The sequence below is a fragment of the Canis aureus genome, chromosome 13 (genome assembly GCF_053574225.1).
Source record: "Canis aureus isolate CA01 chromosome 13, VMU_Caureus_v.1.0, whole genome shotgun sequence".
Classification (NCBI taxonomy): domain Eukaryota; kingdom Metazoa; phylum Chordata; class Mammalia; order Carnivora; family Canidae; genus Canis; species Canis aureus.
In genome coordinates, this window is record NC_135623.1 from 62,538,115 (window position 1) to 62,565,436 (window position 27,322).

General features: G+C 39.8%; 1 protein-coding gene across 5 annotated transcripts in view; it reads left to right on the forward strand.

Moving 5' to 3' along the window:
- FNIP2 (folliculin interacting protein 2) overlaps window positions 1-27,322 on the forward strand; it is a 131,931-nt gene that overhangs the window by 18,013 nt on the left and 86,596 nt on the right. For 2 of the 5 annotated variants that reach the window (XM_077846514.1, XM_077846517.1), the window contains exon 1: window positions 23,408-23,601. The exons of the other annotated variants lie outside the window; for them this stretch is intronic. In XM_077846514.1, the coding sequence (XP_077702640.1) occupies window positions 23,423-23,601 (179 nt within the window). In that variant the 5' untranslated portion in view covers window positions 23,408-23,422. Of the gene's footprint in view, window positions 1-23,407; window positions 23,602-27,322 lie in introns of those variants that run through there. 5 annotated transcript variants of the gene reach the window in all.

Genomic DNA, 27,322 nt, shown 5'->3' on the forward strand with positions numbered 1-27,322 from the left:
GTTAAGTTCAGTCTTCACACTCATCACTGAAAGACCACTCTGTTTATACTTCTTTTCCAGAGAAATGTTTGTTTATTCCTACTTTTGCTTTCTGGTCTGAATCCAGTTCTCTGTCCAAGATAAATATTCTACTGGCTTCACACTATTTTATCCTCATAAAAACAAGTGGCCAAATAACCTGTGTACTAATGCAGTCCATGTAATAAAAACATTAATGGCAAATGAGATTTAGGTGAATAAAGGAATACTTGTTTTGGTTTCTCATGGATATAGTTTAAGAAGAAAAAACAACCCTAAGTTTACTAGTACATAAGTCATATACTATTGCAACTTCAGTGGTCTATCAGAAGTTCATTTCTCCTAATTGAATTTTGTGGGTATCAGTTTTGTAATAAGTGAACTAACCAGGGCTTGGAAGTATTTATTTCACCTATAGATTATGGCTGTTCTCAAATGGTAATAAGAGTTGACAGTGATTTTTATCACAGTCCAGAGAATGCAGCTTAGAGAAGAGGAGAGGTTCTGATAGTCACCTTCTGCAACCTTTATTCTGTGGGATTTCTGGCTCCCTGTTTCCTAAAAAAAGTAGTGACAAATTAACCAGAGTCAAAGGTATTGCAGTTTTGATCTCCTGAGGTTTCCTTCTCCTTATGATTCTTTGTTTACTTAGATGAGGTAATTTCTTAGTGGGATAGGGATAGGAGACACCAGAGGGAGAGATTATTTTCTGAGTGTTGCTTTTTGAGGCCCTAAAGTTCCTTTCAATCCCCGAGTCTTCGATTTGAATATTACACCTGAGACAGAAGCACCTGTGACTGCATGTGGTTGCTGTCATCTCCCAGTAGTCTAGGAGGAGGAACATCAGGAGTTGGAGGATATTGTAATTAGGTGTTGTTGAGAAAGGTAGGCATACTGTCTGCCCTCCATGAGTGGGATTAGCCAGAGATCCTCTTCATGGAATAATTTCTTTTCCTAGGCAAAGACAAAGGTCGGTTTAGCCCATGCAGTGTAGTGGTGATGGTTTCAAAGCAGAAAGAAGCCGTGCTGTAGGTTTAAGATGTCAAAGTTAGGCATTACATGTGATGCAAACCAATTTTCCCCATGATTTTCTTGTCTATAAATTGTAGGTGAAAGATGTATATTGGTTAAATGTGCTGTTGTGTAATAAAGATCAGTATTTCAGAGAAAGGTAATAAGTTGGGCTTAACTATAATAGTTCACATTTACATGGGTTTTATTTTCCAAAGGAGTTGTATTTATTTTATACAATAAAAACCAGGCTCACTGGCCAAGGTCACAGAGATGGTTGCCCATATGGATAGGGCCAGATCCAGAACACAGACCTGAGGCATTGGTCTTCAGGCAGTTTTTAGTCTTAAAAGTATGGCAGGTTCCTTTGTTTTGCGTTTAATAAAAGCTGCTATGAATTTGTAGCTAAAGTGCATCTTTCTTATTTTTAATGATCATAAATCTACATTCTTTTGTGTGCTGAACCTTTGTGTTATTTTCCATAGATTTGTGCCCTTTTCTGGTATTGAGGTGCTTAGAACTGTAACTAGTAAGCCTTAAAAATCAACTCTAGACTCTTTCACATGGCTGGCCTGGTCTCATTTCTCTTTGTTCTTCCCCTCACACTTCTTAACACCAGTCAAAGTGGACTTGTCTCAGTTCCTCAAACAACTTTGAGCTTTCCCTTTATAAAGATTGCTTTGCCTGGAACTCACTTCCTCTCTTCCATCTTAACCTACTGACTCCTACCTAGTGTGGTGGTTAGGAGTAGGTGTGGACTCTGGAACCAGACTTCAGGTTTCTAATCCTGACACCATCACTTAATAGCTATAAGATCCTTTTTTTTTTTTTTTAATTTTAAGATTTTATTATTTTTTAAAGTAATCTCCATACCCAGCATGGGGCTTGAACTCACAACCCCGAGATCAAGAGTCACATGCTTTACCAATTGAACCGGCCAGGTTCCCCAGTAGCTGTAAGATCTTGAACAAGTTAGGGATGGCTGGGTGACTCAGTGGTTGAGCACCTGCCTTCAGCTCAGGTCATGGTCCCGGGGTCCTGGAATCGACTCCCGCATCAGGCTCCCTACAGGGAGCCTGCTTCTCCCTCTGCCTATGTCTCTGCCTCTCTCTGTGTCTCTCATGAATAAATAAATAAAAAATTTAAAACAAAAAAAGAAGATCTTGAACAAGTTACTGAGCTGCTCTGTACTGTGTTCTCCTTGGTACATTGCGTGTAATAGTAACCACCTCATGATGTGGTTATGAGAAGTAAATGGGTTGGTTTTTGTGATGCTAGAATGGTGCCTGGTCCTTGGTAAGTGCTGATAGCTGGAAGCCAGTGCTGATAGTGGCCTGACCCTCCAGCGGACTAGATAACGCCTGCTGCTCTTTCTCATACCCATCATTGCACTTTGCACCCTATCCTGCTGGACTGGAATTGCCTATGTAGGATTCTCCCACTCTATTTAAGGCTAGGGATGACCATGCCATATTTGTATTGTTCACTTTGGGATACAGCCTGTGGCACATAGGCATTTGGGAAATGTTTGAATAGATGAATAAGCAAGGCTCTGTTATCTCGTGTGGTAAGCTTAATGTCTTTGACCTCAGCTTTACTTTCCTTTTGTGAAGACCTTTTAGACTTTTATTTGAAGCTTTAAAAAAAATATATTTATTTATTATTTTTTTAAAGTAGGCTCCATACCCAACATGGGGCTTGAAGTCATGACAGTGAGATAAAGAGTCACGTGCTCTACTGACTGAGCCAGTGGTGTGGTCCTCTTTGGAGCATTTGATGGGGGTAATTTTAGAACAATGGGGATAGGGCAGTCTGGATGGCTCAGCTGTTTAGTGCTGCCTTCGGCCCAGGGCATGCATGATCCTGGAGATCTGGGATCGAGTCCCATGTTGGGCTCACTGCATGTAGCCTTCTTCTCCCTCTGCCTGTGTCTACCTCTCTCTCTCTCTCTCTGTTTCTCATGAATAAATAAATAAAAATCTTTAAACAACAACAACAACAACAAAAAGAACAAGGGAGGGGATCCCTGGGTGGCGCAGTGGTTTGGCGCCTGCCTTTGGCCCAGGGCGCGATCCTGGAGACCCGGGATGGAATCCCACGTCGGGCTCCTGGTGCATGGAGCCTGCTTTTCCCTCTGCCTGTGTCTCTGCCTCTCTCTCTCTCTCTCTGTGTGACTATCATAAATAAATAAAGAAAAAAATATTTAAAAAAACCCAAAAAGAACAAGGGAGATGATAGGAATGATCATCTTCTAGTTTAGCCTTGATTTCTTTATAGAAACTTTTGGAGTTGTAACACATTATTGCTTAATGTAGTTCACTCTGAGAGAAGAGGCTGTACATAAGGACAGGCCTCTTGAAAAGTTGCTGTGTTCTTTAAGAAAGGTTAAAGTGGGTTCCACACAGAACAGGCTAGACTTGTGAGGATCACCTGATTGATGTTGACCACAATCTGGATTTAATCTAATAATTGTCACAGCCTCCTTGGAAATCACAGGATTTCCGGGCATTCAGCTTTTGTTGTCAGTCAGGTGTTCCTATGGCCGTAATGTAGCAGTAGAAGCCACTTGACTTTCTCCCTTACTAGCTGTCTTTATAGTCAAGAATAAAAACAATGTAAAAGGAAAAGTTTATGTCAGAATAAATAGTTTCTGGCTGATAGTAACAGATTTTTTTCTACTCCAGGGGTAGTAGTCATCTGGCACAGTCATGGCAGTTCCCCTGCTGGTTGGCTGTTCCAGGTAAAAATAAGGTCTTTCTTAGGGGAAAGAATGGAAGAGAAAGGGCTTTGTTATGATGCCATGATCCTTTTTTTAAAAAAAAAAAAAAATTATTTATTTATTTATTTATTTATTTATTTATTTATTTGAGGGGGGGTGGGGCAGAGACGCAGGGACGCAGGTAGAGGGAGAAGCAGGCTCCATGCAGGGAGCCCGACATCGGACTCAATCCCGGGACTCCAGGATCACGCCCTGGGCTGAAGGCAGGCGCTAAACTGCTGAGCCACCCAGGGATCCCCTGATTCTTTTGATTAAAACCATTAAAGATTTGGAGTACTAGAAGAATGAGACTAACAATTAATTGCTGTAGACTTTATTGGATTTTCAAGGGGCAGTAGTAAAAAGCAAGGGTTAACTCCAGACTGGACTTTCACAGCAGTATCGTTTGAAAAACAGGTTTCATTTCTTGAGCGTGTTCTTGCCTTCCTAAATGTAATCTGCCCTAATAAATAATGATAATAAAATTTAGTGAGCCCAGACTAGTACAGGCACTGTTCTAAGTGCTTTCTATATATAGCCAATGTATATATGCTCATTACTTACAGTATATTATATAGTCTTTTATTCTTTACAAAGAAAGCAAAGCAGGATGCAAAAGAGTGTATGTGTGTCAGGTTTGAACCCCCCTTCCGCATACTAGCTGTGCAATTTGGGGCACTCAAATTATTGTCCATCTCACTTTTTATATCTAAAAACAAATAAAATCCCAATTAGATGAGAGTAGTGAGAACAAAGTACTGTGCTAGGCTCATAGTAAGCAGCAGAGTTATGTTAGTAAGTAACCACTTGTTATACTGTCTTCTACTGGGTGTGACCTTTGATTTGATTGCTGTCCAGGGAAATTTGTGAAAAATTTCAGAGCATTTCTACTATGACTCCAACTGGGAAGTTAATTAGGCACATTTATCCGTGCTTTTGATGGTGTTACCATTGTCTACTAATAAGAGATTAGTCTCTTATTATTAGGTCTGCCCAGACTTACCAGATCTTTCCTGATCTCCAGTCACCCCTTGTTGTTGGTTCTTTATTTCTTTGTAAAGTTAGAAAAAATTAGTGTGTTTCTTCACACCAGTAAGTAATGGTGCCTCATTGAATCACTCTGTTTCCCAGAGCCAAGAGGGGACCATGATGTATTCATGGTGTCTCAGCCACTTCAAATTACTCTTCCGTAAAGCCGTTCTTCCCTCCAGCAACTGCTCCTTATCCTCTTTTGATCAGTCTCCTGCCATCCTCCTCTACCCTCAGAGCCCCTAAAAGAGCAGGATTGGGGTGTGTGTGTGTGTGTGTGTGTGTGTGTGTTGATGTGTCTATGTAAAATGGTAGGCTCTTACCACTTGGAAGACATTTTCCCATAGGTAAAATGTTAAAGATGTTATTGCTATGAAGAACAGTTTGTTTGTTTGTTTATTTATTTATTTATTTGGATAATGGCTGTGTTAAAGGTTAAGTTGGTTTTTGTAGGATAGCCAGGCATTCTGACCACTCTTTTATCATAGTGTTTCTGATTTGTATTCTGAACCCTAAGTTATGAATGAACTTGTAGATCTTATATAGTGAATCCTCATTCAAAAACATCTGTTGAATATCTTTGATATTTCAGATATAATGAATTGGTAGAATTACAGGAATGAATAAGACACATCCCTGCCCTGAGCAGTTCAGGTTCTGAAGGTTTGTTTCATACTGTTGTGTTGTAATGTGTATAATAGGTCCTGATGGTAGATCGAAAGGTTGAGGCGGGGAGGCTTACAAAGGTGCTCAGTAGATGGCTATTAAATGACTAAAGTTTCTAAGCTTGGTAGATTCCTTCATTTTTCAGTTCTTTTTTTCACTTAGTACGTTCTTAGCTTTTATCTTTGCATGTGGAGAGTTAAATACTAAATATGCATAAGTCATTCTCATATTTTTTTTGTTCTTGTTTTCTTTCCATTTTACCTGCAGATGATTTTTTAAAAATAAATACTAGGTTATCATGATCAGAGTTGGTTTACTAGGTTTCTGAAAGTCTAATTCTATGGAATGGTGTGAGCAGTGAGGGTGACAGGTGTGTGGAGGAGGGAGCAGCAATAAATGAGAAGGTGGACTTTTCTGATGAGAATTTGTGGTTTCTTCCTAAACACTCTCAGGCAGTATTATTTCCAGTCCATTCTGTAACTTCATTCTATGTTTTATTGTTCACAAATACTCCAGGCTTTAGTTTTTTTTTTTGTTTTTTTTTTAAGATTTTATTTGTTTATTCATGAGAGACACAGAGAGAGGCAGAGACACAGGCAGAGGGAGAAGCAGGCTCCATGCAGGGAGCCCGATGTGGGGCTCGATCCCAGGTCTCCAGGATCATGCCATGGGCCAAAGGTGGCACTAAAACGCTGAGCCACCTGGGCTGCCCCTACTACAGGCTTTAGTTTTTATTTATTTATTTTTTTCATTGAGAACTTTTAAGCAGTTTTCATGTTGGTATGTTGTGATACTAGGAATTTTACCAGTCATAGCTGGCCACTGTTCAAATGTAGAAAATTCTGTTTTGGAATGTCATTGCTTAGAATGCCTGGGTGGCTCAGTGGTTGAGCATCTACCTTTGGCTCAGGGTGTGATCCTGGAGTCCTGGAATCGAGTCCCCCGTTGCACTCCCTGCATGGAGCCTTTTTCTCCTTCTGCCTATATCTCTGCCTCTCTCTCTGTGTGTGTCTCTCGTGAATAAATAAATAAAATCATGAAAAAAAAGGAACGTCATTGCCTTCCACAGGCTTACAGAGGGTAAAGCCTCCCAACTGTCAGCATACACTATCACTAATGACTCTATGTGTTTCATTTCCCATGTGTTCTCTGCATTGTGTAGAATAAAAAATGAAGGTTACATAAGTTGATAATTTTGAGTGCATTATTAGGGGTGAAAGTAGTTAAGAGGTGGTGCTGGTGGTGGGGGCAACTGATACAGTAGTGTCCCTGAGCAGTGAGAGACAATGAGACTCAGAAATCAGGGTCTATCTAGTTTTGTTCTAGACTAGAGAAAGCAAGAGCAAAGGTTTTCTCACAGGAATCAAAGGTGACATGTGGCGAAGTGATTTCTGTATGCCAAGCACTGTGATAGTTTCTGGGAATAAATGGAGGACTGAGCTATGATCTGCTTTCAGGAAGGTTACAATTTAGCAAGGAAATGGTCACAAAAGCCCTGTCATATCCTACGTACATTCCATCTTCATTATTTGTGGATTCCAGGTTTGTGTGTTCTCCTACTCACTAAAAGTTGCCTATAACACCAAAGTCAATACTTATGATGCTTTTATGGTCGTTCAGGGACATCACAGAGCAGTAAAACATTAGAGTCACTGATGTGCGCATTCCCAGTGGAGGTCAGGCAGCACAGCCTTCTTACATCCGCTCTCATGGTGTTAACAAGTATTGTTGTTTTTTTTCAGTGTCTTTATTTAGTGTTGAGGTTGGAGATTTTTGTTTGTTTGTTTGGTTTTTGTTTTTGTTTTGCCTCTTTGTCCTTGTTGGTGATTTTGCTGTTTGAAATGGCCCCAAACATAGGGCTGATGTGTTGTCTAGTTAAGGCAAGAAGGCTGTGATGTATTGTGTTTATAGAGACCACATATATATATTAGGTGAGCTTCATTCAGGCATGAGTTATAGTGCCGTTGACTCTGATTCCACCATTAGTGAAATAAAGAAACACACATAAAACAATATTAAGTAGTAATCAATTGATGAAAACATTGTGGCCACAAGGCTTGTAGGAACCCAACCTTGTATTTCCTCTAAAAGCAATGGTTCATTATTCACTAATTTAGTTGTTGCAGAGACTTTATAGAACATAAGTACTGCGAATAACGAGAATCGATTGTACAATGGCAGTACTGTGTAACATTCATCAGCTTTAGAGTGGAAAAGATAAATGAACAACTGATTCTGAATTTTGGGGGCTGTTCCAGCTGAAGGATGATGAGATGGGGAATCAAAGTGATGGTTTTTAGGGTTTGCAGGGTAAGAAGTAAACCAGAATGGGCTTGATATTGGAAGAAGCTGGAAGACTATGTAAAGTCAGAGGTCAGGCTTGAAGGGAATATGGAATAGAAGGTTATAGTCAAAGTCATATTGGAAAATAGGTAGGGGTAGAAGTCAAGGCTGCTTTTAAAGAAGGCAGAGAACAGCACATTTGTTGGTGGATCAGCATTCACGGGAAGGAATGTTGAGTTCCCAAGGGATGATACAGTGATCAAAGAGTGCAGAGAGCTAACAAAGATAACTTCAGTGTCCAAGGGGTGTAACCGTGTGCACGTTTCCAGAGATTCCAAGAGTCCTGAGACATGACCCAGGAATCTTAAAAGTCCAGGTGTAAAAGCCGGTATAAAGAGGCCTATGCAGAGTATCAAATGAGTGGCAAGGTTCTTTCCAACACAGAGTGCAATACACTTCTTTGGTTTATAGTCCCCACCTTCTTTGTACCATGGGAAGGACACAAGGAAGAATCAAGACTTGTTTGTTGATTTAGATTTAGAAGAGAAATGGAGTTGAATGGTCAAGATTTGCTCCAAAATATTTGTCACGAGATCGTTTTTCTTCTGTAGAGGAGGTAGGTTTATGTTACACTTCCAGAGTTTTCTTTATTATTTCTTGGTGCCCCAAATTCTTCAATTTTCATTTCCCTTGTCATGTGATTTTCATTATTACAGTATTTGAGATTGGCGAATGCGCGTACTCACTGCTTGGTGAATAGAGGTAATGATTCCTCTCAGTTCTGTTTGCGTGGGGGTTGGGAGTGAGCCAGCTTCCTCTTGAATGTCTGTAAGGTTTCGCTGACAACTGTGGACACTCTGACTCTAACACTTGTCTTCCAAATTTTCCCACTGGCCACTGGGTTAGGTTTGTCTTTTTTCTCATTGGTCGATTTGATGGAATTTGGAAATATAGGATAGGCAAATTGTACATGTATACCACCACCGTAGTTCTTCTCAAGAGTTTTCCAGAGCTGCGCTGCTCATATGGGTAGCCACCTGTGGCTAGTGGACACTTGAAATGTGGCTAGTCTGAATTGAGATGTTCTCGAAGTATAAAATTCACACTGGATTTCAAAGACTTGTGTGAAAAAAGAATGGAAAATAATTCATTAATTTTTATATTGATTACATGTTGAGATAAGATTGTGTATATGTTGGCTAAATAAAATAGTTAAAACTCACTTCATCTGTTTCTTTTTTGCTCTTTTAATATGTGGGTACTAGAGGGATCCCTGGCTGGCTCAATTGGTAGAGCATGTGACCATTGATCTCAGGGTTGTGAGTTTGAGCCCCACGTTGGATGTAGAGATTACTTAAAAAAAAAAAAAAAAAAAAACTTAAAAAATTTGGGCATTAGAAGATTTTAAATAATATATGGGGCTTGTGATATATTTCTGATCAACAGTGTTTCATTGCGCCCTTTGAATTTTCAGGGAATAATTTGAAAAGGACTATTAGGTGGTAGTACTTCTGAAGACCAAATTTTGGGAGCCAGTTGTATTTGTGATGCCAATGAAGTTGCTGATGTAACTGAATGTAGCTCCTGTCAGCAAAGGAGTATGTCAAAATACTAGAAATTCTCCCTGCTAAGAAACCCTCCCCCTTGAGACCCTTTTTCTTTTTCTTTGGAACCTCTCCTATAATAAAGTCAGTGTTTGCAACAGTTCTATTGGATGGAATATAACTGAATCCCTTTAAGAACTGATAGCGGGGTTGCCGTCAGATTGTGTTTTGGAATAATTAAATACAGTCAGATTTTTAATTGTATAACTATTTTTCAAAGGAACATTTGAATCTATGTCACCTTGAGCTGTAGTATAAGAGTTTTGTTTTCCCTGGGAGAGTGACTATTTCCATAATTTAGGTGAACAGCTATTTTTGAGGCAGCCTTAGTAAATATGACAGAAAAGAGGTTTGTTCTAACTTAAGCACCATTTCCTAGGTGCCTTCTCTCTGCTCAGTGTTAACTGAGCTAAATAAGTGAAACACGAAAGAAAGTAAAATGTAGTGTGCAGTCCTCAAGAAGTTCATCATTAGGTGTTAGAAGTTCCTAACAGACATTCTAGCATTCTGTATGTGATGAGATGAAGAGAGATTTATACTTCACAATAGTGACAGAGCATTAAAATCTGGAGATTATTTATTACAAAAATGCAGATTCATGACTACTTTGGGTAAACACCACTTCCACATGTGTTCTTTTATGGGAATTGTGTACATCCTGCATCTGTTCTTTTTTACACCATGACCATGGCAAAGTATAAGGGACAGAGACTCATTCTAAGATGTAGCCAATGGGAAAAGTTGAACCATGTTAAACAATGGTTGTTGAGAGATTCTGTGCTTTAAGAAACAAATAGAGAATTCCAGAAGCATTGTGTATAGGGTCCAATTATCTTTTCCCATTATAGATGTTGAAACATCTTCAGAAAAGGATCATTGTGGGAAATTTTTATGGGGTAGATGGCCCTTGGTTTTGGGTCCTGAAAAAATTTTGAGGATTTGACTTGGAGAATTAGGTAAAAGGTATTTTAGGAGGGGAACTAGGATGGTTGAAAGTACACAAGAGGTGGAAAAAGAATTTATCAGTGGAAGAAAGAATGCCTTATGTTATTTTGAAAACTAATTATTTTGTAGATATAATTTTCTAGCTGTTAAATTAATTTGTTCTAGAGTGGATTACTCCCAAAGGACTTTGCAGTGAATCTATTTTAGAGAGCTTAATTGCCTGGAACTTCCAGAGAATTGGCCATGTTTTGGGGTGTGGGGGGTGGGGTGGAGAGGTGACTTAACTTTCTTGGATAAAATTATTATTTGCCAGATGTCACTGTGGCCAAAGTTATTTATCTTGGCTTCATGTTGTATAAATACAATGCAGTCATCTATGAGTGTAGCAACTCAAATAGGACAGTGAGTACTTCTGGACACGTGCATACCAAAAAAACACATCACATTTGTTTAGAGCTGTACAGTTTTTCAGAGGGACTTTCACATACTCACATTTAAAGTTTTTAACATCCTTCTAAGATAGGTGGAATAAGTATCACCATCACTCATTTATTTCCGGCTGGGGAAACTGAGGTTCAGAGAGGCTGAGTATCTTTCCTCAGAGTCATGTGGCTAGTGAATGATGGTCAGAACTAGATACAGTTCTTTCCTTCTAGTCCAGGGTTTTCTTTGCTAGTATGACATCCTCTCAGCAGAGACACTGCTGACGGTGACTGCTCATCTTGTTGCTGGCATCTCCTGAGTTCCTAGTACTCAGCCTTGTCATGAGGAACTGACTCAGAGAAATGAGACTCTGCTGATTCAGAGCTGAATATCTTTTCCCAGCCTCTCATTTCTCAGCTTTCTCTTCTCATAAACTGATTTCTATCCACTCCCAAGCAACTATTTTTATTTTTTATTTTTTTAGTATTTGTAGCTACTAGGATGGTAGCAGTGGAAGTTGTGATGTAGGCTCTGTGTCTCTATAGACAGGTCAACAGGGAGGCACAAGTACTACATGCTCCAGATAAAACCTCTTCCCTTTCTCCAGCTTTCATATCCCCAGTGGTGAGTGAAGAGAGGGGCAAGACCCTCTCCTGCTCTTCCCAGGCCCACAACACTGCAGCCTAATTACACCATTGCCACATCTGCCTTGAGACTGTTAGCACACTAATACCATTTTTCTCTGTATCATCAGCATCCTGAACGGAGGCTGACACATCAAATATTTGAAAGGATAAATAAATGGAGTCCTAAGTCTTTAGATAGTATATATTGAAGGCAAGTTAATAAATTATTCTGCAAACCAATGAGCTGTCTTTATAAATTGTAGAAGAGTATCCTATGCTTTTGATTTTCTTTAATCCCATTTAATGTTTTATGTAATTACAGCACAGATTGATGAATAACTTGTAAAATTCCAGAATTATCCCAATGGCTGTAATAATTGTTACAATAATAATAGTTACTGTTTGTGTAATACCATTTACAGTAATTTGATTGAATTAATTTGTTCCTCTGTAAGATAGTTGTATCCTCACGTTATAAATGTCAAGAAAAATTACAAATGGTTAAAAATGTTTTTTTTAATGCTGTAAATATAAGAGAGAGGGAGAGAAAGTCTTTTTTACAATGAAACTCTTCTCCAGGAAGACTCAGACACCTGTCTAGTATGAGACATAGGGTAGCTTACCTGAATGGAACAAGGCTCATAAGAAGGTACAGAACTGAGGCGCCTGTCTGGCCTAGTTGGTAGAGCATGCAGCTCTTGATCACTGGGTCATGAGTTTGGGCCCCATGTTGGGGGTAGATATTACTTACAAATTAAAATACAGTCTTTAAAAAAAAAATGAAGGTGCAGAAAAATGAGAAGGGTTATTGCAGAGGGTCTTAATGCCTAGCCAGGGTGCCTGAATCTTTAGTTGTGGCTTGGGCATGTGGGCTGTGTCTCAGTACTGACAGCATTTTAGGACTTGGAGTTAGAGTAATCCAGGCTGATTCTGTTCCAGATCATCAGAAAAATTTCATTATGCTATAGCTTACCTCAACGGAAGGGATGGAGATAGCTGAGAGTTCTCTACTAGGTATTTTTTTCTAGTATGCTTCTCATGAATTATACAATTTGGTAATAATAGTGACAGTTTTGTTGGGGAAAGTGGGTACACTGAAAACTGGCAATAGCATAGAGTCATTTTTGGTCAAATAGGTAGAGTGAGGGATCTCTGGGTGGCTTAGTGTTTTAGTGCCTGTCTTTTGCCCAGCGCATGATCCCAGAGAGCTGGGGTTGAGTCCCGCATCTGGCTCCCTGCATGGAGCCTGCTTCTCCCTCTGCCTGTGTCTCTGCCTCTGTCTCTCTCTGTCTCTCATGAATAAATAAATAAAATCTTTAAAAAATTGGGGCAGCCCCTGTGGTGCAGCGGTTTAGCGCCACCTGCAGCCTGGGGTGTGATCCTGGAGGCCCCGGGATCGAGTCCCACGTCAGGCTCCCTGCATGGAGCCTGCTTCTCCCTCTGCCTGTGTCTCTGCCTCTCTCTCTCTGTGTGTGTCTCTATGAATAAATAAATAAAAATACTTAAATTAAAAAAAAATTGAGTGAGTGAGCCACTGTGTTGAATTGGAATTTCTGAATAGCTCTTTAAGGCAACTTTTTTTATAAAAAATTGAATTCATGTTTAAGAATTATGGATACCATGCCCTCCCCGCCCCCCCCCCCCCCCCCCGCCCCTTTCTCTTGCCAGGCAGCAGCAGAGGTGGTACAGAGGCTGGAGCAGTGAAGACAGCAGTCTCATGAGTGATTTTCAGAAAATAAAACAGGACCCCAGGGGCAGGCGGTAGTGCCCCCTCCAATGACACACCAAATTTCAAGACATTATATATAAGCTATCTCTGTGCCCTGGAGGGTGGGTAGCAGCATTCCGGGCCTGTTTTGAGCCCTGCCTTATTTATACACATCCTTCCTTCTGAAACTTCAAAAACAGCTTAACTGTCTAAAATAATGATAAAATAAGTGTGTGTGTGTGGGGGGGGGGGAGATCAACTGGTGCCGTAAGCACCTTATGAGGCCAGAACGCCCAGGCAGCCCTACACCATCTTGCCTCTTCAGCCCATTATTAGCTTAGACACATTGCACTACAGCACCCACTGCCACCACCACTGCTACTGCCCCTTCTGCAGTCTGAATGGCTGGCCAGGCCATCCAAGTGTCCTGGGACTCCCAGTCCGCGGCCCCACCCACCCTCAGTTGTGGTCAGACTCCTCTTCTTTTCTTTGTAACTGGGTGCCCTGCTCACATGCTTCGCAGAGAATCAGAGGCCAGTGAATGATTTCAGAGATGAAATCCAGCTCCAGCTCAGTAGCTCAGTTTCCAACTTCTTAATCAGATTTGGACTGCTGATACTTATGCTAAGGTCCAAATGCTAGTGACAACCCAGCTGGACATCAGAGTTAAACTTTAAAAGTTGTGTAATGTTTTGTTGCTAATATGTTTCAAACTTTAGGAGATCTTAAAAGACATTGTGTGGTTATTAATTTCAGTGAAACGTGGGGATGAGTAAAAATCATGCATAGGGAAAAGGATTGTAGATTGAGGTCTGATAGTGACCCTTAAAAAGAACTGATGAAAGTTTTTAAGTTTTTACCTAAATTGCTGGTTATCTGGCTGATTCCAGAAAGGGTGAATCATTTTACTGAGACAAAAAGACAAGCAAAAAAAAAAAAAAAAAAAAAAGACAAGCAGTGCCCCTTCTTGTGGGTGGGGAGTTAACGCAGCAGAGCCTTCTAGCCTTGAATTAGCAGGCCTGGCCGCCTCTTTGTCATGTTAAAGTTTAGATGTGAAATCGGTACAACCACAGTTTAATTGTAACTCTCATCCTCAGATCCACGGTTTCATTTATTAAGTTGAGAATCTCCTGGAGTCTCATCTTTCTTTTCCTTATCTGTGTTGTAAGCATGCTATTACTTGGTTAGATAGCCTTTGAAAAGCACTTAAAAAAAAAAAAAAAAAGTGTAACGTTGTGTAGCTTAAAAATCCTGTCATTGTTATGTATATTGTATTGCTACTAGGTTATAAAACTGAATCTCCAAATAAAAGGAAATTGGGGAGTTTTGTTTTTAGTTAGACACTGTAAAAGAGTATATAGCTGCAGCTATATACTTTTTGCTGGCTTATATAAATCTTAATGATAGCAATTATGTTGAAGGACAAATAGTGTGAGTAGAATTGCACTCTTGCAGGGTGAATGCTTTGCTTTTCCTTTCAGCTGTCTGAAATTGTTTTGACTCTGACAATTTCCTTACAATAAAGCCTGCAGAATTGTTATAGAATAAAGAAATCAAGTGTTCATTACTGATTTGGCAGCAAGAATTTAAAAAATAAAGTAGCTCTTACCATTGTTTGTAAATAATACATATCCTAAAATTGGAAAGTAGAGAAAAATAAAAGGAAAGGCATTCTTAGTCTCGCCATTCAGACATTCTAATTTTTCTTCCTTGTTATTTTTTCTAGGTTTGGTTTTTTAAAAGCACACTTGTTATCAAAAGTACATGTACAATTTTGTATCCTGTTTTTTTAATCTAAGTTTGTAACATAATTTTTCTGTATTTCAAAGATTCCTTGAAAACATGCCATTCATTCATTCATTCATTCTGTCAGTTGCTTTTCTGTGCTGGGTAACATATGCTTTGTTTTTCAAAGTATGGGTATATAGGAGTAGAAAATAATCTGGGTTATAATTATGAGTACTACAAGGTCATCCTGAATTTCCATGTACCTTTTATCTAAATCTGAAAGCTAAATTGTCTCCAGGTAGTTCTTCACTTTAAGTCAAAGGAGTAATACTGGTTGACTTTGTTGTACATTTGAGCTAACTTTGTATGGATCAAAAAATCACTCTGCTTAGGAGTGTGTCCCTCAGTTGAAGTACTGAACTGGACAGGGTCAGAGAGGAGGGCAAAGTAGGCATCCTGTGGGATGGCTGGTGTGCTTGGCTCCTGTACAGGGCTTGTTTACCAGAGAGCAGGGCAGGGTTCATGGCAAGGTGTCTGACAAGAGACTTAGTCACCCACAATGCACATGACTGGGACCTTGTCCTCACAGAGGACTGCATTAGTAAGAATCCAAACATTGTAAGTGGTGTGGGTTTCGAGATGTAAGAGAAAGAATTTGAGTTAATTTGTCAGTCAATGATATTCAACTGCCTCCTCTCAAATCTCTTCCTAAATCAGTCCTCACATGGTCAGGTGCCGTTATGCACCTCCTGCCAGAGTAGTGTGAGGATGAGTGGTGTGGCTCACTTGTGAGCCAGGATGCCTGGATTTACATCCTGGCTCTGCCTCTAACAAGCTACATACTTTGGACCAGTTCCTTAACCTTCCTGTGCTCCATTCTCTTCCTCTGTTAAAAGAAGAGATTAGAGCTACCAACTTCTGTGATCAAATGAAACATTGTTAGAACAATGCCTGGCATGTAGAATAAGCACTTTATAAACCTGGCTAGGTTATTATCTACCTGGCGTGACTGAGTTTGTACATTTTGCCAAATTTCCTGAGTGCTAAGCTTGTCAGTGAAGTTTAGAGTGCATTATGGCAGGTGTATTATTTTCTGATTGCATACTTAAATAGTATTGTATAGATGGGCTGCTGCTTAGGTTTTGGGAGCTGTTCATGATCACATATCCGAAAACAACCAAATATTGACAGACTTGATGTTAATCCTGGATCTGTTTATCTGTTTCCAAAGCCCATTCCCCCAAAGCATACTGCTTCAGGAAAACTATCTTATCCCCTTGCCTTAATCCATTTGTGCTAGCCTAGCATGAGTGCCTTTTATTGAAAAAAATAATTTGGGGGTGCCTGGGTGGCTGAGTCAGTTAAGCATCTGCCTTTAGCTCAGGTCATGATCTCCGGGTCCTGGGATCAGCACCACTTCTGCTTCCCTGCTCAGCAGGTAGTCTGCTTCTTCCTTTCCTCTGCTCCTTCCTCCCACTTGTGTGTCCCCATGCTCTCTCTCTCTCTCTCTCTCTCTCTCATTCTCTCTCTCAAAAAAAATTTTTTTAAATCTCTCAAGTAAATTAAAAAAATCAAATTGAACTTTAATATACAGATGAAAAAATATACATATTCCGCTTGCTACATATTCACAGCACCAGCACTCAGATAAGAAGCAATACTTTTTTTTAAAGATTTTATTTATTTATTCATGAGATACACAGAGAGAAGGAGAGAGAGGCAGAGACAGGCAGAGGGAGAAGCAGGCTCCATGTGGGGAGCCCAATGCAGGACTCTATCCCAGGACTCCGGGACCATGTCCTGGGCCGAAGGCAGGCGCCAAACCACTGAGCCACCCAGGGATTCCCGAAACAATTTTTTTTAAAAGAGAGACATAGGCAGAGATATAGGCAGAGGGAGAAGCAGGCTCCATATGGGGAGCCTGATGTGTGGGACTCAATCCCAGGACCTTGAGATCACCACCAAAGGCAGATAGATGCTCAACCAACTACCTAGGTGCCCAAGAAACAGTAATTTGCCAGCATCTCATAACCTTTTTTGTCTGCTTCTGGGGATCATGCTTTGAAAACTACTGGTAAAAAGGCTTGTGATCAGTTGTTCGTGGATGTGGAAAAGGTTTTATGGAAGAGAGTGAGTTGTTCTGATAAAAGGAGGGTCAGTTGTAGTAGCTGTGGATCAGGAGTTCCCCCCATTTATTGTTCCCTTTTTCTCATTAAGGTAATGTGAATAGGCAGAGAAAGATTTTTTTAAAGATTTTATTTATTTATTTTGGAGATCGAGAGCAAGAGAGCACGTGTGCAGGTGGGGGTGGGGTGGGGAGAAAAACAAGCAGACTCTGTGCTGAGCAGAGTCTGACGTAAGGCTCCATCCCACGACCCTAAGATCGTGACCTGAGCAGAAATCAAGAGTTAGATACTTAACTGAATGAGCCACCCAGGCATCCAGAGAAAGATTCTTCATAGAAAGTTACATTAGATAGGAATAATTAGGCTGGACTTTTTGGAAACTATGTTATGTTAGGCCTTCATTTTTTCTCTGTTTAAACCCATCTCTCTCAGTTGTGGCTTTTAAGTTAATTTTTCATTACATACAGTGATCACTATTTTTATCACCTGAAGAGTGTGAAGTCAAGGGGATGCAGAAATGCATGAATGCTTACCTTGAAACCTTCCTAACTTTAATTATCCCATCTCTAAATTAGGCATGGGAATGGATTTTTCCTCAGATACTAAATCTTGGATTTCAGTGGGTCCCCAGAACACCGCATTGGAAGGAGTTGCAGAGGAGTCTGTGTACAACAGGAAATAGTGTTCTGGTTGATTAGAGATTTTGGCCAATGGCAAAAAATGGGGTTGGACTAGTATTTTCAGTAACAAGTATTTGCTGTGTGATCCCAATGATACTTACACCATTTCTGGACTCATAAATGTAGCATTCTTTTCTAGGACCACTTAGTACCAGCTATGAGATTGGAAACAATACACATAAAGGTTAAAAAGTTGAACCAGGGACACCTGTCTGACTCTGTCAGTTAGAGCACATGACTTTTTTTTTTTTTTTTAAGATTTTATTTTATTTATGAGAGATACAGGGAAAGAGAGGCAGAGACATAAGCAGAGGGAGAAGTAGGCTCCCTCGTGGTGGAGCCCCATGTGGGACTTGATCCCAGGACCCTGGGATCATGACCTGAGCCAGACAGATGCTCAGCCACTGAGCCACCCAGGCATCCCTCGTGATTCTTGATCTCAGGGTTGTACATCTGAGCCCCATTGGGGGGGGGGGGGAGGATTTACTTAAAAAAAAAAAGTTGAACCAGTAGTCTTCCTTCCTTACAACTGTCATGTGACTTCACCATACTTCCACACTTCCCTAATCTTCCCCTCTAACATCTGCTATAGTTCATGTGTATTGTGAAAGTATCTCTGGTGACAGCAGCAGTTCAAGTCAATGTATTGAATTGGAGGTAGAATGCAGGAATTCAGGCAGTGACTTCAGATACTTTCTTAAATGTGTGAAGGAAATAGAGAACTTTACCATGAGTAGCATTACAAAGGATGATGATAAATTTTGTATGTATGTTGTGTAGTATTTAAATATCAGGATGTCCAGCGTGATAATGAGTCATATAGTATGGGTACCTAGATGAGTATGATTCCATTTCAGGAAACAGAAGACTGAGAGAAAAGAAAGATCAAATTGAGGTATAGAACAGAATTTGGGGCACCAAAGATCTAAAGGTATCTTTCTCTTAGCTACTGTATGAGCTACTCTGATTGTTGTTGAAAAATGACCTCTGTGCTTTGGAGCCAAAATATAACACGAAGACAGAGTTTGGGATAAAGAGGAACAATAGTTTTACTGCTTTGCTGGGCAAACGAGGCTGCAGGAGGCTACGGCCTTCAAAAACTGCGAGCCCTCCCCGAGGAAGGGGTAAGGGGGTTTTATAAGGAAATAGAGGATCTAGCTGGTTTGGGCAGGAACTATGTCTCTGCTACTAGCCTTCTCGATCATGTCTTTAGAGTGGTTCTGGGTTCCTGAAACAAAAGCCTCAAAGAAGGGAGGAGGGGAGGTTTGCAGAAGAGAAGGAAAAGGTGACTTTAAAAACTGAGCTTTGCTGAAGCATTAGTGCAGCCGTTTTGATTTTTGTTCAACTTTATGCTTTAAAGTGGTTTCAGAACTTCTCAGAAGAATGGTTATGTTGATATAACTATTACTTGTTTTTTCCATTTACTGAAGAAGTTTTAAAACTCCCATTTAAACATAAAAGGAAATCTGGAGTCATACAGAGGCATCTAAGTACAGTGGTTGTGGTTTTGATATACATCTCTATTACATTTTATCAGATTTTTGAGCTGTGGAATTAAAGGTTATTAAGGGGAGGGACAGAGGAAATGGCTCTTTCACTTTTTAAAAGCTTTTTTTTTTTTTTAAGGTTTTATTTATTTATTCACAAGAGACAGAGAGAGAGGCAGAGACATAGGCAGAGGGAGAAGCAGTCTCCTTGCAGGCAGCCCGATGTGGGACTTGATCCCGGGACTCCAGGATCACTCCCTGAGCTAAAGGCAGACGCTTAACCACTGAGCCACCCAGGCATCCCCACTTTTTAAAAGTTTTAAATTTCTTTCTGTTACGATGCTGCATGAGTCGCATTGATTGGAGTGAACACAAAATGTTAAAGCATCTAAAGGAACTTTTGCCATCATAAATGAGAGAAAGATGGTGTGTGTGTGTGTTTAAGCACAATCACCCTCTTGGTCAGAAAATATGCATTAGACTGTTAAAGGAGAACACTGCTTGTTGTAGATAGATTCATATCATTGGTTTAATACCACTGAATGTTTACTTTGAAACTATCAAAAAGGGGATCCCTGGGTGTTGCAGCGGTTTGGCGCCTGCCTTTGGCCTAGGGCGCGATCCTGGAGACCCGGGATCGAATCCCACGTCGGGCTCCCAGTGCATGGAGCCTGCTTCTCCCTCTGCCTATGTCTCTGCCTCTCTCTCTCTCTCTCTGTGTGTGTGTGTGTGTGTGTGTGTGACTATCATAAATAAATAAAAATTAAAAAAAAAGAAACTATCAAAAAACATCTACCAAGTGTAAGACCTGTGTGAGGTACAAAGATGAATGTCAAACCCAGTTTTTATACTCAAAATTTATGATCTAGTTAGGATCATAAGGTACATACACTATGTTGCAAAGCAGTTATGTGTTAAATATTAAAAGTGTGGTTTAAAAAAATTATAGAGGGGGATGCCTGCGTGGCTCAGTTGTTAAGCACGCGACTCTTGATTTCAGCACAGGTCATGATCTCAGGGTCCTGGGATTGAGCCCCTGCATCAGGCTCCATGCTCAATGGGGAGTCTACTTGAGGGTTCTCTCTCTCTTCTCCCTCTGCCCCTCACCCCCACCTGCTACTCACATGCACTCTGTCTCTCTTTTTCTAAAATAAATCTTTAAACAAAAATTACAGAAGAATTCAAGGGAGAAAAAGATCTTCTAGCCTAGGAAGTCATCATGGGGAAAATGAATTTTTTACCAAGGAAGTGTTTCTCAAATGTGTAGTTCCCAGACAAGCAGCAACAGCATCCTCAGAACTTGTTAGAAATGTACATTCTCAGACTCCACCTGGGAACTGCTGAATCAGAAACCCTGGGGGCAGGCTCAGCAATCTGTGTTTATAAGCATACTGAGTTTGAGCACCACTTAGCCTAGGTGGATAAAAGGTATGCTGACTCAATTTAGGGAGAAACAGTGACTGGTGTGTAGTGTTTAGTTAAAGATGGCTGGCTGAATGAAAGAAACATACAGAAGGTGTTTAGCTTCTGTTTAAGGGAATTCCTTCCCAATGCAGTTTGATCCTTATTTCATCCAGTTATGCTTTGTAACTATGTTGTCATTTCATCTCTTATTATTCTGATCATTTAAAATGTTTGCTTCATTTTTTATGTTTAATAGTTAGCCATGAAGCTGTTCAATCATCCTGATATCTTATATTTTCTAAAGGCTTCAAATACTGCTATCAATGCAAATATTATGATAATATAGGTTGAATAATTATTTAGAATACGTATTTAAAAAGAGAGTTTCGTGGGTGTCGAGGTGGCTTAGTCCATTAAGTGTCCAACTCCTTGATTTAGGCTCAAGTCATGATTTCAGGGTTGTAAGATGAAGCTCTGCGTCTGGCTCCACACTGGGCATGGAGCCTGCTTAAGATCCTCTCTCTCTTACTCTCTCTGCGCCTCCACCCCTGTCTCAAAGTTAGGGGAAAAAAAGAGGATTTCATGTCCTTTCATTAGATCCTAGATAAATATCTGTTAGTATTACATTTTTAAAACTTCATTCTTTTTTTACATATAAAAAATGGGGTATGTTCCCCCAGCACTTGTACATAGTTTATAAAATTCAGTTATTTTGGCATTTTTAGGTGCCAGACATCAACAGTGAACATGTTAAAAAATAAAATTCAGCTGAGTAAATTTGAAGATCTAATTGGCTTTATTAAATGACTCATGAATCAAGCAATATCCCACCTAGCAAACAGAGGGATGTTCCAAGGAGTTGTTCAAAATGGAATGTTTTTATAGGAAGAAGGGGGGAGAAAGAAAGGTATAAGCCAAAGAAAACAAAAGAAGGTCAGGGGTCTTACTATACAGATTACCTTAGCTTCCTTTGTAGGGGTTGGTGGAGGGGACCCGTGTGCTAGATTTCCTCATTGGTGCTTATTTGAAAATTCCTGATTTGACAGGTTAAAACAGAATGCTAGGGGAGGTTGAAACTGCAGTGAAGTTAGTTATTAAGCTCCGGTTTGATGACTTGGTGTGGCTGGAGTAACACCATTTGGGGCCTGCAGTTTTCTTTCTGACAAACTATACTTTCGTTTCTCCTGTGATTTTAGAGGAGGTAAAAATGTGGGTGAATTGGAGACACTGATTTGGAGCCTCACTTGGGCCACTTAAGAAGTCAGTGTGATAATGGCAAAAGGAGGCTTTCCTTTCAGCCTTTGCTCATCCAGCTGTTCTGTGCCTAAAGTGGAAGAGTTATAGTGCTTGCATAAGTGAGCTTCTGAGTCTCTGTTTAAAAAGAGAAAGTGATGTTAAAGACAGTTCAGGGGAAAAAGAAGAACCCATGATCACATGGTGGCCACATAGTTAAGCTTTAAGGTCAAAATGTGTTCCCCTTTCTGGAAAAATGAATTCATTTTCTCCTAATCTGGTTTTATCTTGGCACTATCAGTTTATCACGTGAACAGAGAAATCTAGTCATTGTTGTAGGTGTGTTGCAATCTTTATTTCTCAAGGGAGGATGTATTTAAGATCTTTTTTGGGTTTGTTATAAAGGAACTTTAGAGTCACACAGATAATGATGTCTTAATGTAATTGAAGCCTCTGCCCCAATATCATTAGATTTTTCTCACACTGTGGGGTAAAATAATTGGCTGCCATTATAAAGACACATTTAAAACCTCTTGATGCTAGAGACCCAGCCAAAGGTTCATCAGATTTTAAGGATCTATTAATATTTTCTTCAGCCAAATTCAAGGATGAGGAAAAAAAAAAGAGTTAAGACAATCTCTTATAGTTTTCAAGATCTGACCTGTATTTTAAGGACCTATGCTTTTTATTTCTTCTTACTTTTTCCATGAACTCATAATACTGTGGAAAAATCATATTGATCCTATAGCATTATTTCATTTTACAGATGAAGTATGTTAATGTCAGAATTCAAAAGTGAACTTCTGTCCTTACATTCTGGCAGTTCAGGGTTTTCTTGGCCTGAATATACCCAGGAATCGGGAATTTAGTGTAAGAGTTATGTCAGAGGGTTTATGGCTTCTCATTTATTATTATTTTTCTTATGTATGTGTATGTATATAATTTTTCTTAATTATATAACTGTGTCTATTTGGTATTAAAGCAATGATGTGTCCCTACTCTCCCTCCCCAACTCCTGTGTATTAAGCCCTACCTTTGTTGTGTGTAACTATCTCCCTCACTTGCTATGGGTAGGGTTTTGCAAGGTTGCAGAGTAAGACCAGTCAGCTGACACTTGCTCACATGAGAGCCATTAAAGAGGGTGGTGTGGCCAATGTCAGAACAACCTTGCAGCTGAAGGCAAGTCACTGCATTTGCCCAGAGCCATATGAATAGGTCTTGTGACCAATTAATTGACTACTACATAATCTCCAACAGGGGAGCACAGATGGAATGAGTCAGACCAAGCTGCTCAACCTGTGGAGTGTTTTGTCTTTTGCAGACCGGAGTGCAAGCTTAGGAACAAAAGTAGGAAGTGGGATTTGGATGTGTCTGTTTATAATGGTCCTGCTGAGAGCATATTTTATAACTGGATGGATACATCTGACTTCCTAATACTTTGGCAGGCTTAATTTACATAACACATGAATGTTCCTTTCCCTCTCTCTCTCTCTCTATTTTTAATTTTGAAAGAGGAAACTAGTAGCTACTGCCAAGTAGCTCGCCTCACCTACTGTATAGGGAGTACCGTGATTATTTTGGATGGCTGGTCAGTTTGGAATATCCCTCAGACAACAAAGAATCTTCAGCATTTGTGTCCCGAGTCCATGTTGGTAGTCAGGATAAACCCGAAGAAAGTTCAACCACCTAGGGGATGTGTGGCGGCACAGCGAAGACTGCAAATCGGCCAGGGGGCTGGCAGGAGTCAGCCAGATGTGTGTGTCATGCCGGTTCTGGTGCTGGGAGAACTATCAAGACACCTTTATGCACAAAGACTCGAAAACGTGCCAGGGCAGGAAGGGGTACTACTGATCGCTTGGAACTCAGCCACAGGTTTGAAACTTTTATTTAAAGTCTCAGAGAAATTTTGCTTTAAATCACTGTGTACCAAAAAGATGAAATTATATTGATCTGAAAGTTGTTTTTCAAGAGTACTTTTTGTAGGTCATGGGGTGGTTGGTGGGTGTGTAGCAACAAGTCCTTTCCTGTATAGAAAAGGTGTAGGCATGGTTGTTATTATCATTTTTTACTGTTTCAATTCTACTACCCATCTGCTTTCTTAACTTTTCATTACTTTTATTGGAGCCAGCTTGCAAGGAATGGTTACATCCTTGTCCTGTGTTGAAGTTTGAACAATATGTATCATTCACAGAGATGATCAGGGGGAAAAAGGGTTGCAGTCCTGAAGTACCTCTGCAGTTGGTAGATGGGGCATAGGGCTGAAAGTTCTCACTTCTTAGTTTGAATGGTAGGTGGAAGCAGGGTGGTGGGAGAGAGTCCAGTCTCCTGGAAAATTATTTTCATGAGAAGGATGGTATCATGCTTAACTAATTTTAATAATGGAGCTTACAAAAAAATGATGGAGCTTACATGAAGAGACTAATACTACATTTACTGTTTTCCTTAAGGGTGATTATGTCATCCATTTGGAAGAATTTATTAATTTAATTAGTAATAATTCTTAATTGAAACATATTTGTGAAGAATTTTATCACATGTCAAGGAAAAGGAAAAATCCTTTGAAAATTGCATTTCATTTCAAAATCTGTTGTAGACAGGTAGGAGAGTCAAATTAAGCTTGATTCTCATGATCAGTGTAAAAGTAAGTTTCTAAATTCACTTAAGTGTTATTTTTTTTCCTTATACAGCCTTTCTTAAAATTAACATCAAACTTTATCAGTACATTTCTTGGTTCACTAAAAATCAGAATATACTTCCTGTCATATAAAAATCATTGTCTTTCTTTAGTAGAAACTTAACAAAATGGTATATAGTCTACTCCAGTATAAGAGCCCAGCTGATTGAAGAGTAGGGAGAAGTATGGAAGTAATTTTTTAGGTGCTGGGTCACATGCTGTCCATTTAATTAAAGAGAGGTATTTATAGAGGAAGTGGCAATGAATGATGTACATTAGAAAAATACATTTGAGTATTCAGATAAGAATTTCACTTTTAGGGGATCCCTGGGTGGCTCAGGGGTTTATTAGTGCCTGCCTTTGGCCCAGGGCGTAATCCTGGAGTCCCAGGATCAAGTCCCACATTGGGCTCCCTGTGTGGAGCCTGCTTATCCAACCCTGCCTATGTCTTTGCCCCCACCTCCCACCCCCCGTGTCTCTCATGAATAAATAAATAAAATCTTAAAAAAAAAAGAATTTCACTTTTATATTATCTGTTTCATATCAAGAAAGGACAGCTAAATGATAGGAAAGAGAAATGGATTGGCACCCAGTTGATCTGGATCCTGATCCTGATCCCTGGCTCTGCTGCCCAAGGGCCTTGTCACCATGTGGGAGTCTCGAGGCTTTTCTGGTCTCACTTTAACTCTAGGCCATGAAGTTGGGTCAGATTATTGGGGGGGGGGGGGGGGGGAATCCTTTCCTCCTCTGAAATTCTAAGATGTAGCATCCTGACCTTTTGTAATCTCTGTTTGTGTTATTCATACATTTCTAGATTCCCCAAAAAGATATTTGGGATGAGCGGACAGTATCAGCATAAGAAAACATGTGCAGGACCACACAACTTTTTTTTTAAACTTGAAAATATTTTGGTATGACCGTCTGTTTATCACTTCAGTGAACTTGATATTCTTTAGTGGATTTTAATCATTTTTATTGAACAACACTTTAACAAAAATTTTTCATATCCACTATTGCCTTTTCTTATTTTAACTTCCTTTAGATTTACTTCTTTGGTGCTGAGTTTTTTTTTTTTTTTTTTTTTTAAAGAATTCTGTAGAGTGAGGGGGATCCCTGGGTGGCGCAGCGGTTTGGCGCCTGCCTTTGGCCCAGGGCGCGATCCTGGAGACCCGGGATCAAATCCCACATCGGGCTCCTGGTGCATGGAGCCTGCTTCTCCCTCTGCCTGTGTCTCTGCCTCTCTCTCTCTCTCTGTGACTATCATAAATAAATAAAAATTTAAAAAAAAAGAATTCTGTAGAGTGAGGACATATATTTGTCAATGAATCGGAATTCATCTCTAGTCAGAACCAATTGTCATGGTAGATCTCATCCACTTTCTCTTCCCCTTCCTACGATCTTGAAAACGTATTCGTTATTTGCAGTGTTGTGCTTGGTTTCCTGAATTTCTTTAGGACTTGGACCAGTCTCGGGGGTAGAGTGAATTATTGACAGGGGCTTACCCTGTAAGATTAGGTTCCAAAGTTTTCACTAGTCATCTAAATGAGGTAGCAGTCAGTTAAGTATGACTTTTTGCTCCTGTGTATCTTAAATCAATAATTTTAGGTGGTTTTAGCTAAAGACCACACTGATAAATAGGGTTTTTATTTTCTCCCCCCCCATCTTTCATCATGATTTTCCAGTTACTCTAAAGATGAAAAGAAAGATTCCGCGAATATGGAGGAGTCATTTTAGATACCTAACAGCAGCCCACAGTGTAAAACTGACACAGTTCACTGCAGAAAGAAACATTTTAATCTTTCCTATTATGTTTCATGTGGAATGAAATATTTCAGGATAGAATTCTGTCCTTCTTGACTTCACTTCTGTTCTCCTTAATAATGACAGATATTGGAGTTTCATTTATTATATTGCAAAATTCCAGAATCAACAAATCTAGTAACTGTAGGATGCTGGGTATATAGTATAGTCTTCCGTAATTGTGTCCTTCTTTCTTAAGATACCAACCATAGCAAAGCTGTCAGTGACTTGATTTTTCTCACTTTACCAACAAATTAGTTAACCATAGGGGCTGTTTATATAAGAAATCTGGTATTATTTGCCAAGCTTATCGGCGAATCATTGTTTCTCTGATGGCAAGAGAAAATTTTACATAACCTTGTCTTAAAAAAGTATACACTCCCCACATAGAAGAGGAACTGAAACAAAGCACTTCAGAGTCAATGGTGCTTTAATTTTTATATTTTGGAATTTGGATTCACCAGAGACTCTTTGTACTGCCTTAGAAATCACCAGGACAGGAAGGGCTGAAGAATTGATGAGTGTGTATTATCTGACTTGTCTGCAATTTGGATGAACCAATTCTATCAAAAAAGAAAGAGGATTAGCTTGCTTGGGGTAATTGCTTAAGAGAAGAAGTACAGAAACCAGGGTTTATTTCCTTTCCCCTAGTTCACTGCTTCACAGAGATAAGCTGAGACGATTTTACTACCAGTCTTTATAGCTGTTAGGATGACTGAGTAGGAAATACAAAGATAGTTACAGATTTAAAGAGAGATATGCTAAGGCAACAGATCAAAGCATTCTGTTCTGAAGAATTTAGTGAAAAAGGGCTGAAATGTAATGCAGTTTGTAGGGCTGGGGAGAGTGTTTTTCATGTGTTCTTCACTTAGAAACACTGTGAAAACTATCCTGCTTTGATACTAAGTAGAAAATGTAGTTGTCCGACAGGTTGAATGAAGTGGGTAGAGAAAAAAACCAAAACCTGGTCAGCTGACGGTCTTGTGCTTTGCAACAAGCTTCACAGAGAGGTTGAAATTGCTGGGTGTGACTCTTTCAGATGCAACGAGTACTGCTGTCACAAGTTCTTCTGCCCTTTCTGCATTCCTTCCCTTTTCACTGATTTTATGTGCCAGCAGG